The 12,500-nt window shown below is 38.1% G+C and overlaps 1 protein-coding gene and 1 pseudogene across 1 annotated transcript; both read right to left on the bottom strand.

Moving 5' to 3' along the window:
• LOC137967840 (ATP synthase subunit C lysine N-methyltransferase-like) overlaps window positions 1-5,344 on the bottom strand; it is a 6,540-nt pseudogene extending 1,196 nt beyond the window's left edge.
• A 313-nt stretch (window positions 5,345-5,657) lies between these two features.
• LOC138012802 (NACHT, LRR and PYD domains-containing protein 12-like) lies at window positions 5,658-10,010 on the bottom strand. The gene has a single exon (XM_068859690.1). It carries the CDS (start codon window positions 9,767-9,769, stop codon window positions 6,752-6,754), a length of 3,018 nt encoding a protein of 1,005 aa, XP_068715791.1. The 5' UTR covers window positions 9,770-10,010; the 3' UTR covers window positions 5,658-6,751.
• Window positions 10,011-12,500: the final 2,490 nt, after the last annotated feature.

Below are 12,500 nucleotides of genomic sequence, written 5' to 3' on the forward strand. Positions count from 1 at the left end.
CATTGGCTTTTAAACCCTTTTCTTAATGCAGGGTTTTCAATAACTTTTCAAGCATATGCTTTGGGGCTAATCAAGGTAAGAAGCTGTCACTCTTGTCTTTTTAATACAAAAGTTTGAGTGAAAATCTGACAAACAGACTGCGATATACCGTCAATGACCGGCTTCCAAGGAAACTCCAGCTTAATGAATATATTTGTTGTGCAATGGTTAAGGAGTAAATAGTTATCATTATGATTGAAGTTACAAGGCATAACAGGACACACACACTTTTCTGCGCAGTACTTCTGTTTTAGTTTTCAGTTGCCGTTGACATTGTAATAAAATGTTAATTGAACTGATGCATACTTCAATTAATATTTAGCCAATACCAAATGAGTAGGAGATCTGTAAAAACTGGGCATTTACAGTCACTGTGGCAAAATCTGAAAAGCCTCTTTCTGAAGAGCCTCTCTGGGATATTACTTGACCAGTCAAGTATGTACGTCCCAATCTGTAGCATCAGAACCCCTATCTAGTTGTTATTCTTATGAAGCATGCACTCACAGCTTTGCTGCTAAGTCAGCCAAGTTTTGACAACATTACCCACAACAAGAGCCCACAATCCGGAGCATACAACTCCCATGCTAGAACTATGTCACCAGTATTTAAAGGACACCAGGCCATTTTTAGATGAGCTTTTTAGTACCTTTCATATCTCAGAAGATTGGCTGGAAAGATATTTTTTAGCTGAGATTTCAATCTTCACGTAAACAGCTGATCAGGACTGTAAAAATGCTAAAACAAATGAATCAAAATTGTATTCTTCTGGTTACTGTGGACTTCTCTCCATACTGGGCGAGGTAAGGGCAAACACCTCTCGTAAACATGATGTCTAAAGTAATATCTTAAAAGTTTCTTACTATCTCAGCAACTCCAAATATCACAACAATGTCCAAGTTGGAGAGTTTAACCTGTAAGTAAAAGAACAGGATCATTGAGAATCATATCCTCAAGATTGGGATGTACCAAAGAAATACCACTGACTTGTTGGCTCAAGAAAAAATTATTGAAAGAGAATCACACTACCCCTTAACGTACCAAGCCTCATCAAAACAAACGAAAACCATCCTCCCTTTGTAATTTAAATGTGCAATTGCTTGGACAAATAAAGATGAAATAAAGATGTAAAAGTTAAGCTGACGTGTCACGCGTGACCTGAATCGTTAGAAATTTGAACTGCATGCGTGCCAGTTTTGAACTTTGTCCTTGAGATTCTGAATTCCCATGGATATTTTCCTTGATGTATCAAAAATTCCTAGTTATGAACTTTCCCTTCTTTATAATTAAAAATAAACGGTGATTGAAAAGTGAAAACTATTTCAAACATTTGATGAATTGTTCAGTTATTGTGCATTTTTCATACAGCAACTTTCAGAAAAATCTCCCACATTCCATTCAAGTCTCAGAAGCTCCAAAGATTATTTCAGTCTTGTGGATACTGGTCTCGTCCAAAAGAACTTAATAACAGAACAAGTTACAGAACACACAAAGCCAATCCTCTTTTCACTGCGAAGATGACACTATGTGTATTATTTTCATTACTACTTTTTCTTTATTCCAAATGGTCTGGATAGCACAAGTGTCACTAATATTTTTAAAAATACAACCACACTTTTGAGTTTAAGGAACATGTTTCCATGTTTCGATGTTTCAAACATCATCTTCAGCCATAGTGATTGTAACATTCAGCCTTCTCAAAACCGGCCGGTCAACGGCTCAATGAGCCACCTCCTCAGAAAGTTTGACCGTCTCCTTCCAGTCAGAAATGTCTTATTTTGATTACGACAGGTGAGACAGAAAAAAAAACAGACAACACAATTTTAGCTGTAAAGTAAAGTCACTGGAGAAGATATAGAGGCTTGAATTTAAAAATGCTTGTTTAACATTCAAATTTGCTTCCGCAATATTTTTTTTGCGTGGTGCAAGTGAAATGTTTATTTAACTAACATTCCAGTATTTCTTATCAGACACCATGCAAGTGTCAATTCCATGTGTGAAATTTTGTTACTTTAGATCCCCCAGATTTAACTAAATTGCATCTGTGAGTGTCTAAATTTCAAAAATTTCCTACGGGAACATGCCTAGCTTGCACATTTTGGGCACTCGCTTGGTGGTCACCCCAAAACGCAGACTGTGGACTGTGCAGACCGTGCAGACCAGGGGGAAAATATGGCGTTACCCTCACTATTATTGACAGCTAACGCTAAACAGGCTACCCTGAATGTTATTTAGGCCTAATTCAGGCTAATCGAATTTTCATTTTACAGACGGTCTGCACAGTCTGCAGTCTGCATTTTTCAGTGGCCCCTCGCTTGGGTGCCTTTGGCACCAAAACCGTCTCCACTTTCCTTATAACCTGCTCCCCAAAAAAATTTTGAGGAGGCTGAACATTGAAATTTTTACAAGATAATTCGTATAATAACATGTAATTAATATATAACTATCAATACAATTATGATTCTTTGTAGATTAAATGTTCGTTACAAGTTGAAGTATATGTAGATAAAATTCAAATGAACCAACAATATTACAGATGATACAACTGACATAACGGTAAAAGTTTAGAAGTGTAATGCTAAACTGACATGATCAACTTGTTTGTTGAGTTCGGGTTTCAAGCGCTCAATATGGAAGCTCTCCTTGATTTTGAGTTGATAAAAAGAAGAAGCATTATCAATAATTTTGAAGCAAGAAACATCACAATTATCCTGACAATTTTTAGAAAGTTAAGATGCTTGAAAATACATGTAACAAAGCCGCAATTAACATTCGGCTATAGGCACGCTCTTAAGTTTTTTTTATGCTCATCTGTTGTCCTGCAAACTTTGTTTTCGCCCTGACTTTGGCACTGCTGGAATGCAAAAAATCATTGGCACTGAAAGACCTGCTTCGCCCGCTATTATGAATAACTATTATTGTCTCATAGGGTTATTTACAAAATTTAAGGTTATGATGCAGGACCTTAGTTTACTGGCCTAATAAAAAATCTTACAAAATCAGACCATTTGTATTTGTGAAAGCAAAGGCAACAGATTATGTCTGAGATATTCTTTACGCTCAGTTTTTGTGCAGTCAGGAAACACGAACTCCCGCTCAGCAGATTTGGCACATGAAATGTGACATTAAAATGTGTTGCATAAATGCTTCATTATTTTAACATCTACATTGCTGAGTGATGGTTAAATATAGGAACTTCCGCTATAGCCAGCCAGTTTCTAGATGAAGACCACTTTAATGCCTGGAGTTAAGAGCATTTCTCACCTTCCACAAGTCATCTCTGGAAAATCATTGTCCTTCTTATGGAGTCCTAGTAGTCTTGCCTGCAGTTTTGAATACCAAACCAGCCAATGATTTAGTTTATACCCATGACGTTGGTAACCATGTCTAGCAGCGGCAAATACCTGCCAGAGAGCCAAAATCAAAGTTGATTGACAGGCAGTCCAAGAGCTAAGAATAGTATTACCTACTCTGAGCAAGAGGCTTTAAAGTTGTACCAGCTTCAAAACAAAAACACTTAACGCAGTAACAGGATGTGCAAACAGACACAACCACGATTTTGGCAATAGAACAATGCCATGTTCTTATGTGCAGAACTTACTGTAGCACATATCTGAACAAAACTACATCAAAGTACATACTAATTACTAATGATAAAATGATCATTGATAGTTTTGCAGTCATTTCGTGACCAAATCATGAGAAATTCAACTAAAAAGGCCCATTTCATCATCATCATTATACTTTTATTCATTGGTGAGTAGGCTCTTCGCATGACCGTGTCACATGACCTTGTCAATTATAAAAAAAAATGGTCGTGGTACAAAACACATGCCAAAAATGGAAAGAGCATGATTCAGGCCATTGACGTTAAAGTGCGTGATTTTAGAGCGGTTTAAACTTTGAAAATTGTAAAAGAATTGAGTGCTGGAGGCAAAGTTTGCCATCCAGCAGCTGTTTTCCATATAAATCTCCCTTAAGCTTAAGTTTTTAAGCATTAAAATCAATGTAAAATCTCTCGCCTAAATGTCAGCACTTGGCCTCAAAATTGACATTCTCACTAATTTCATCACGTTTCTTCTATTTCTGGCGTCTGGCATCTTTTTTGTACCACAACAACTTTTTTTTAGGATTCAGGCCCCATCCACAAATATCCAGACATTTTTGAATCTGCATTTTTTTCTTTCCGGATACGCCTTCTGTTCACACATATCTGGTGAATTTGCTGGCAAATCTGGAAGTTTTTGAATACACTCTCCAGAATGGAAATTTTTTAATCCGCTGTGAATCCAACTGTGTGGACGCTAAATTTATCCAGAAATTTTTAATTCGGATGATGTAACAAGATCGAGCCTAGTTCCTTTCTCAAGATTACTGTCGCCTTGAGGAGTCCTGAGTCCAGATAGGCGTGGACAGGAAAATTTGATTTGAATTCGCTACTTGTGGATGGGAATATTTTTTAATCCGGAAAATAAAAGTTGCAGATTCAAAAATATCAGGATAAGTGTGGACAGGGTTCACACAAGGGTCACCGTTCTCACGTGACACGATCACGCAAAGGGCCTATTATTACCCCTTCAACGTATGGAATGATAAACGAGTTTTAAACTAAAACTTGCCACTCTCCCATGGCCACTGCCCAAATCCACCATCGTCGATCGTTGCCTTTTAGAGGTTTTTGCCGGTTTTGTAATATTAGCAACTTGTCTCTCTGTCGCTGGCACATAAGAAAGGAAAATTTTTCTCAGAGCTTGCGTGACAAACGGTACATTGACAAGAGCAATTCCAAGAGCTGTGCCTCCTGTGATTCCAACAACTACTTTGCCTAATTTGCTTGATTTCTTGGGGATCTTGTTGTCTTCTTGGAGCTCTATAAGATGGCTTTCGGAGTCCATTCCTCTAAAGAACACAGGACTGTTCAATTTGCACAATTAAGGGCAAATAAACGTAGCCAGAGCGTAACATAAAGAGGACTCCAAAGTATCGAAAAGAAACACGAGAAAGGAACGTTTTTGCTCTTTTGTGGAAAGTTCCCATTCCATTTAAGCCGCGATAACCTTTCTCAAGAATTCGCTTGTTGATTCTTCTACAACTCAACTGCAATGGTGGGTCAGTGGCTTCTTCTGACTCGTGTAAGGGTGGGGAAGGGATTTGTGTTCGCGAATGATTTTTGCGTGAAGAACATAAGGTCATAAAAATCCGGAGTAGATTGCAGAATCCGGCCGAAAACAAAACCGAAGATTAAAAAAAACCCAAGAGATTCCTGCGTTTTCCGCTGTAAAGTCACAACTTTGCCTAACGTGGGTGGCGTAATAGTGTTACAACACAGCCTCGCTTGCATGATAAGAAGTATTGTTGAGGGAGGAAGTGAACCGGTGTAAACCAGAGCTGGTGTTGTTGAAAGTTCACGCTCCTTCGCGTTATTGGGCTGTATTCAAGTTAATCATCGGGTGAAAACAGCAAAAGCAATAAATTACTAAAGGTGGAGTTTCTTTCCGGTTTTTAGAATTTTTAAATGAACAATTTTCAGGGGAGTAGGACTCAAAACACAGGGCAGTGATCACCAAGAATGGGGAGCATAGCGTGACAGGACAAAGTCAATTCATGCAAACACACAAAACTTCATCTCAAAAGTTTAATTAAACCAGAACTACTTTTACAAATGTTACAAACTATTACTTACAAACAATTTCAAGCATGCATTATGAGAAATCTTCCGTTACATATTGATAATAGAGTTTTACAATGCAATTAAAAAACCAAAGTTGAAATTATTTACAAACTGTCGAAATATTTTGTGCTCTACCCCGAAGGGTCTTTTTTTTTTTTTTGGATCTACTTTTTTTGCTACCTATAACACTACGTTGTAGTGTGGTTACTAGTATTTAAAATTTTTCATTAACTAAGGAAATGTGAAAGTTGTGAAAGTTAGGATACAAATTTCACCTCAACTTTCCTGATTGGTTCATTTCATTCAAGAATTGGACCTCTTAGAAAACAAGACATTTTCTTTATCTTTTTTGTGATTGGTTAATTGAACAACAAAACTTCTTTTTGATTGGTTCATTTGGATCCGTAGATGACATCAGCAAAGTAGTTGAATATCAACTCAGCATTTTTTTGTTTTCCACCAAAGCCAATATTAACAAGAAAAATATACTCGATTGGCGCCTTTGAAACACGATCCTGTGCTATCAGTTTACAATGGACTTAAAAGAAGTACAACTAAAAGAATGGAACTAAAGAAATTATCAGTACAAATTCAAGTCACTTAAGCATGGAATAATCAAAGGTTCATTGGGAAGAAGTGCAAGGAGCTGAGCTTTGAAATGTTTTACACAGAGACCATGGACACTTCAAAACAGTTGTTTGGTTTACGAAATAGTTGGACATTTTTTCTTTGCGAACCTATTTTTGGTAAGCTGGATTTTAAATGAAATCGCTTGTATGTCACAGTCAGTAATAAACTAAATTTACTGTCAAATTTGTTTGACTTTGTTGCTGTTGTATTGTTCATGATTCATCTGTTATGTTTGAACCTATAATAATTTTGTTATTTAAAAAGGCTTTCACGAATCCATGGTCCCTTTATATTCAAAGGGTTGAAATGTTTAAACCTTCAGTTTTTCTCGTACTGATTTAGTTACCTAACTTCAAACTTTCAATTTCGTAAGCTAAAAAACATCGAAATGAAACGACTGCGTGTTTTTAGGGTTTAAAACTTTAGAACTTTGCAATTAATATGCTCCACTGATTTACAGAAGGCGGCTTTATTAGTAATATTGTTACCCATGAGGATTAATCTGTTTAGTTTGCAATTACTGTGCTTTAGTGCTGCAGATAAATGCTCTGCTGCTTTATCAGTTAACTTGTTATCCCTGAGGTTTAAGCTGTTTAGTTTGCAATTACTGTGCTTTAGTGCTGCTGATAAATACTCGGCTGCTTCATCAGTTAACTGGTTAAACATGAGGTTTAAGCTGTTTAGTTTGCAATTACTGTGCTTTAGTGCTGCTGATAAATGCTCGGCTCCTTCATCAGTTAACTGGTTACCTGTGAGGTTTAAGCTGTTTAGTTTGCATCCAGTATTGACAAGAAACTTTTGCACTTCTTTTGCACCCAATGAACCAAGATCATTCCACTCCAAATTCATATACAAAACTCCCGAAGCATTTTCTAAGAAATGCGAGACAGCAGCAAAGTCAACAGGCCCGAGTGAACAGTAATTAAAATCTACGGCGTTAAAGCCAAGTTGCTCAATTTTGTTTTGTAACACTGCCTGCTGTTTTTCATCATCAATCTCGTACAAACACTTACATAAGTTCAGTGTTAGCTGTTTGTCTTTTTCAGCTGGCCAAGAGGTCAGCGTTGTTTTCTTCTCAGTCGATATAGGAAGCAGTTTGATAAAAATGTCGCTGTTTGAGCTCTTTGTTTCTGGATCAGGCTCGAGTAATCCAGCCACAAACTGCAGCACCATTTGCCATGCACCATCGTTAATGTGTTCTGACACAAAGTTGTTTAGTTCTCTTTTACTCAAGGACTCCACAACATTTTTTGCAGCGAAGAATTCTTGCAGTGTCAAATGTGTAAAGCAATATTGGGCTTTCGGCGGCTCATTATAACGGGATTCTGCGTCTGGCAATCTGTGAAGAAGTCCACAATCTTCCAGTCCAATGACTTTGCTTGACTCAAAAACCAATCTTCCTTGTTTTATTCCCTCAAAAGCAATTTCTCCCAGCCTCTTGAAAATTTCTTTGTCATCATCTGGGAGCTCGTTAAACGGCAAGTACATGTACACTTTGAGAATCAGGTTACCTTGAGCACTGCTTTGCCGGTTGTGCTTAAAGAAGAGAATCTTTACAACCATCGTGTAAATCTCAGTCATTCTTGTAGGGAGCCGAGTGTGTGCTGTATCCCTGACAATTTCCCAAAGACAAGAACAAATGAGAAAACAGTTCACTGGGATGTAGCACAATGAAAACAGGTTCATGTTCGACTTAATGTGTCCCCAAATTTTGTCCTTTGCGTCGCGAACTCCTTGTGTAAACTTCTCGACATAGTCTTCAACCTTTTCGGACGTAAATCCCAGGATTTCGACTGTTCTATCAAAGTTCACATCTTCAACACAGGTCACTGCCGTTGGTCTTGTTGTTGTGACTATGTTTAGACCACGAAGAAGTTGTCCTCCCGCTAGTTTGTTAAACAAAGCGGAAATAGGCATCTTCTCCTCCAAGCCATTCTTGTAACATGTGTGGTCTTTCCCAGCGATATCCTCTTTCGCAGAAAATTCATCGACTCCGTCAAAAATAAAAAGAACTCGGCTTGGGTATGTAATAACAAAATTCCACATAGAATCATACAACTGCTCAACTGTTTCTCCTTTAGCCAACAGTTCACGGAGATTAAGCAATGGATTGCTTGTAAAGCGCCTGAATTTCAGGAGGAACACAACAACAATGTGTTTTTTGTCATCTTGATCTCCATTAAAGCCTTCACCAGATGCCCACATTCGAAGGATTTTAGTGCTTAGCAATGTCTTTCCTATGCCAGGACGTCCAACAACAAGGACATTCTTGTGTTGTTTGTCAATGAGATCGTCTGGCGTGGCGTACAGACAGTCCTTAGAATTGGGCGGGTATTGTTTGAGCTGCTCGCTTCTGTTTTGCGCAAAGACATGAAAAGCTCTGCCTTCATGGATTGCCACATTGACATAAATTTGATCAGTTTTTAGATCATTGGGTTTTGGGCCTTCGCCTGGCTTCCGTCGAAAAGGTTGCTTCAAGTCATGGAGTTGCTCCGTGGAATTTAAGCAATCATCCTTCATTTTTTTAATGGCTTCTGTCAGTACAAGTTGCTCTCGAGCGAGTTCTTCCGCTTCACCCGTATTCAGTGATGAAGGAGTATTTTGGACAGTGACGGCTTCCTGCACTGCAGGTTGACAACCACTTTCTACCTCAGTTAACGGTATTTCTTCTTGAGGTGTTTCCTGTTGTTGATCCGAGTTCGATCTCAAATGATCAGCATAAAACTGTCGATTCTCCATAAAAGTTCTTCCTTTCTTAGCTCGTGATAAGATCCAGACAATCTCCACTAAAGCAAAAAACGCGAAAATGCCGTTAACGACTGTCACAGCATTGATCCAGAAGGTCTTCTTCGCTGCTCTCTGACTGAAACATTTGTAAAGTGTTGATTGTGTCTGGTTCGTAGATAGATCCCCCGAATCATTACCTTTTTCAACACGACAGGTAAAATCTGTGGGAAAGTGCCCGGGATAAAATAGGTCGGTTTCCAGGAAGACAATGAAAATGATTCCCAGAGCAAATTTTGCGGCAAGTTGAGATAAATACCAGACGAAAAGCCGACGCCTTCGGCTTGGATTCCTCCGCTCTCCTTCGGCATCTTCGTGACCGCCCTCGAGTCTATTAACTGTTGACTTGACGTACTGCGAGTATACGAGGGAAACAATGGAAATCGCGGTGAAATTAACCATGATGAAGGCGTAGGGAGGAATGCCGAGTTTGTTGATTTTCTTTTGGTACTGGTCGAAGCACTTTCTTCGGATGAAATCCTTGTCGCTGCCGGTTTTCACAACGCAGCCAAAGTCGAACCTGGGTTCACTGATTTCCAACTCTGAAAATATCCCAGTCGCTGCCAAACCAACAAAAATCCAAAGTAAGACTGCTACAAAACTAAGGCTGTTAAAAGTTTTGGGAGTTAACGCCTCTCTTAAATCCATTTCGATCGTGTTTGATCGTTTCGAGTTTGCTTCTGATCTGGGTGTGGTGTAGAAGTGGCGTCGTTATAAGGCCAAGATTGACAGCAAAGGATTTAATTAATCTTTCTAAATAAGGCATGGCTTGGCACTCAATCACTTCATAAAAGATGTCCAATGACCCGCACTGACCTCACTGGGAGCTAAAAACAAAACTAGTTGCCAAGGCGTCAGTCATGAAAGATCTAATCAGTGTTAAAAAAGAGTTTTGGAACAAAATCAGTAGTGGGTTATTTTGAAAGTTAAAATAACTAATAAAATAGTTTTTTTAATGTATTGTATGTTTTAACAAAATGCACCCCCGCCCCCTTCGGCCCGACTCGTATTTTCTATTGATATAATTTGTCTTAACAGATCACCAAAGGATGAAATTCTGAGCAAACGCTAGATAAAAAAAAAAGCATCAATTTTTCATTCTGGTTTATCGACTATTTGAGTGAAAGGCATATGCCTTAGACGCTTTGTGGATCATCACTTCCGATATCTTTGTTTGTCGTGATCTTCAGTTCTAATGATCTCCTTTAATACTGTCTTTATCCTCAGGCCGAATAAATACCAAATACCATCATTGACCTGTAGTAACCTTCGCCTGCTGAAAGCAAATTTAAACTAGCGGCCAAGGCATCAATTAAACGGCATTGAATCATCGTGACAAAGAAGAACTTGAAGGTTCGAAACAAAGTAGGTAGTGGGTCATTTTGGAAGCTGAAATAACTAATAAAATAGTCTTACCTAGTTTTTCTGTTTTCAGCAAAATGCAAGCTCCGTTCACTCCGACTCTTGTGATTATACGAGTCACTGCAAAGGTCAAATTCTTAGAAAGAGCTAGAAAAACAAAATTATCACATCGCCGACTTATTCTTAGTGAAACAGTTTTTTTTTTCCAAAAACCGAATTGAGTACCGAATGCCGTTGACGGCTTGTGGACTACGTCAAGACATTGATCGTGAAATTTATTTCTACGGCTCTCTTTACAGTCAATAACCTCTGGCCGAATATCAAATCATGTTGTTCCGACTCTGAAAACGTCTCTGTGTGAAGAATTCAGCAAAGTAAAAAAGCTTAAAAACAAATTAACTTGCAATAACTGAAGTGATCTGATTTTCGGCCTATAAATGTGAAGATTTTTGAAGTCCTTTCCTAGACAGTGTTGTCCAAGTTCTGATAGACAAGTGGGCAAGTTAACTGGTGTTGCTAATTATGGGCCACAGTTAACACCAAGAATGCAAGATTTTGTAATTCTTAGTTAAGACAAGTTGGTTAATAAAAGATGGCTTTACAAATTCGTTTGAGAATATTTAGACTTTTAAATAGAGCTCCAAATCACTGCCAGGATTTCATCTTGTTTTCATGAAGTTGCTAATTGTTTTTCTTCGATTGAAGGTGACATTCAGTAATATTTCAGCCAAATTACGTGTATTATTTCATGGATTAAAGCGACTTTACAGCCACGAAGCATAGTTACTAACTATGCACGAAGTGAATGCTAGCCATTTACAGGATGCGTATATTTTACAGTTTTTGTCAGTTATTTTGATGGATTATCATAAACTTGAGAGGTTTATTGTCCCAATATTCTTTGGCCGCAGGAAGAACACTATGAACACGCGATCAGACCGATGAAATAAAAATTATAAATAAACAAATCGATCTCAGATAGCTTTACTTCGATTTTTGGGGGAAATATTTGGTTGTCATATGGTGTTTTTTTTTTTAATGGATAAGCAGTAGGCCTTAGCTCAGACAGAGTACTTCACTCAACCGTGGGGGCAGCAAAGCTTGAGATGATAAAAATTTAAGGACGTCAAGGACGGGTGCCTACTAATTCAAAGGCATTTTTGCGCGCTTTATGAATATACAGAAAAGCAGATCTTAACAATTGTTATAAAATCCAAAAAGGAAAATTGGGGGTAACCACGTATTTTTCAAAGATAATTAATCAACAATATTTGTAAACACCTTTAAAATACAAAGCAATGTATGGCGTTCTTTTCCAAATTGAAGCTTAATTACCTCTGAAAAATGCGTGGTTACGCCCAATTTTCTTTTTGGATGCCAAGGGCAATTGCTAAGTTCTACCAGAGTTAATAGAGGGGACCCCTCTATTAACTCTGGTTCTACTTTCTCTGCAAAGTTTTAAACCGCACAAAAATTTCCTTGTAAGTTAGTAATTAAGCACCACCCATAGGAAATCCGAGTATCTCGAAATGCGCAGAACGTATCGTATGCGCATTAACAATAGTAGGAACTGTCCTTGAGTAACACTTTATTTCATATTTACACACGCTTGTCTACGTCAACTATTAATTATCTGCTCCAATTTCTTCCATTCTTTTCTTTAATACACACCAGTCCACCAAACAAACGCAACGAAAACTCTCTACTGATCGCAAAACAAAAAATATTTTTAACGTGTTTAATGATTCTTGCGCACTCAGGTCAACAGATAATGCATTGTTACTACCAGATCAGAACAATCGAGAACTCATTCACAACATCCGCTGCATCCGTCACTGAACCGTTGTGTATAACTTTTTTGTAATCGAATGTCGTAATCTAAATTAATTAGCTGCGAGGTTTGCCTTTGAAAAGACCGACAAAAGAATGAATCAACCAAGAAGACTAGGCTTTGTCAATTGCTTTGTCCCCTGAGCTGCAGTTAAAAAAGATTTTAAAAAAAATAAACGCCCCGTGA

Source organism: Montipora foliosa, chromosome 8 (assembly GCF_036669935.1).
Source record: "Montipora foliosa isolate CH-2021 chromosome 8, ASM3666993v2, whole genome shotgun sequence".
In the NCBI taxonomy this organism is placed as follows: Eukaryota; Metazoa; Cnidaria; class Anthozoa; order Scleractinia; family Acroporidae; genus Montipora; species Montipora foliosa.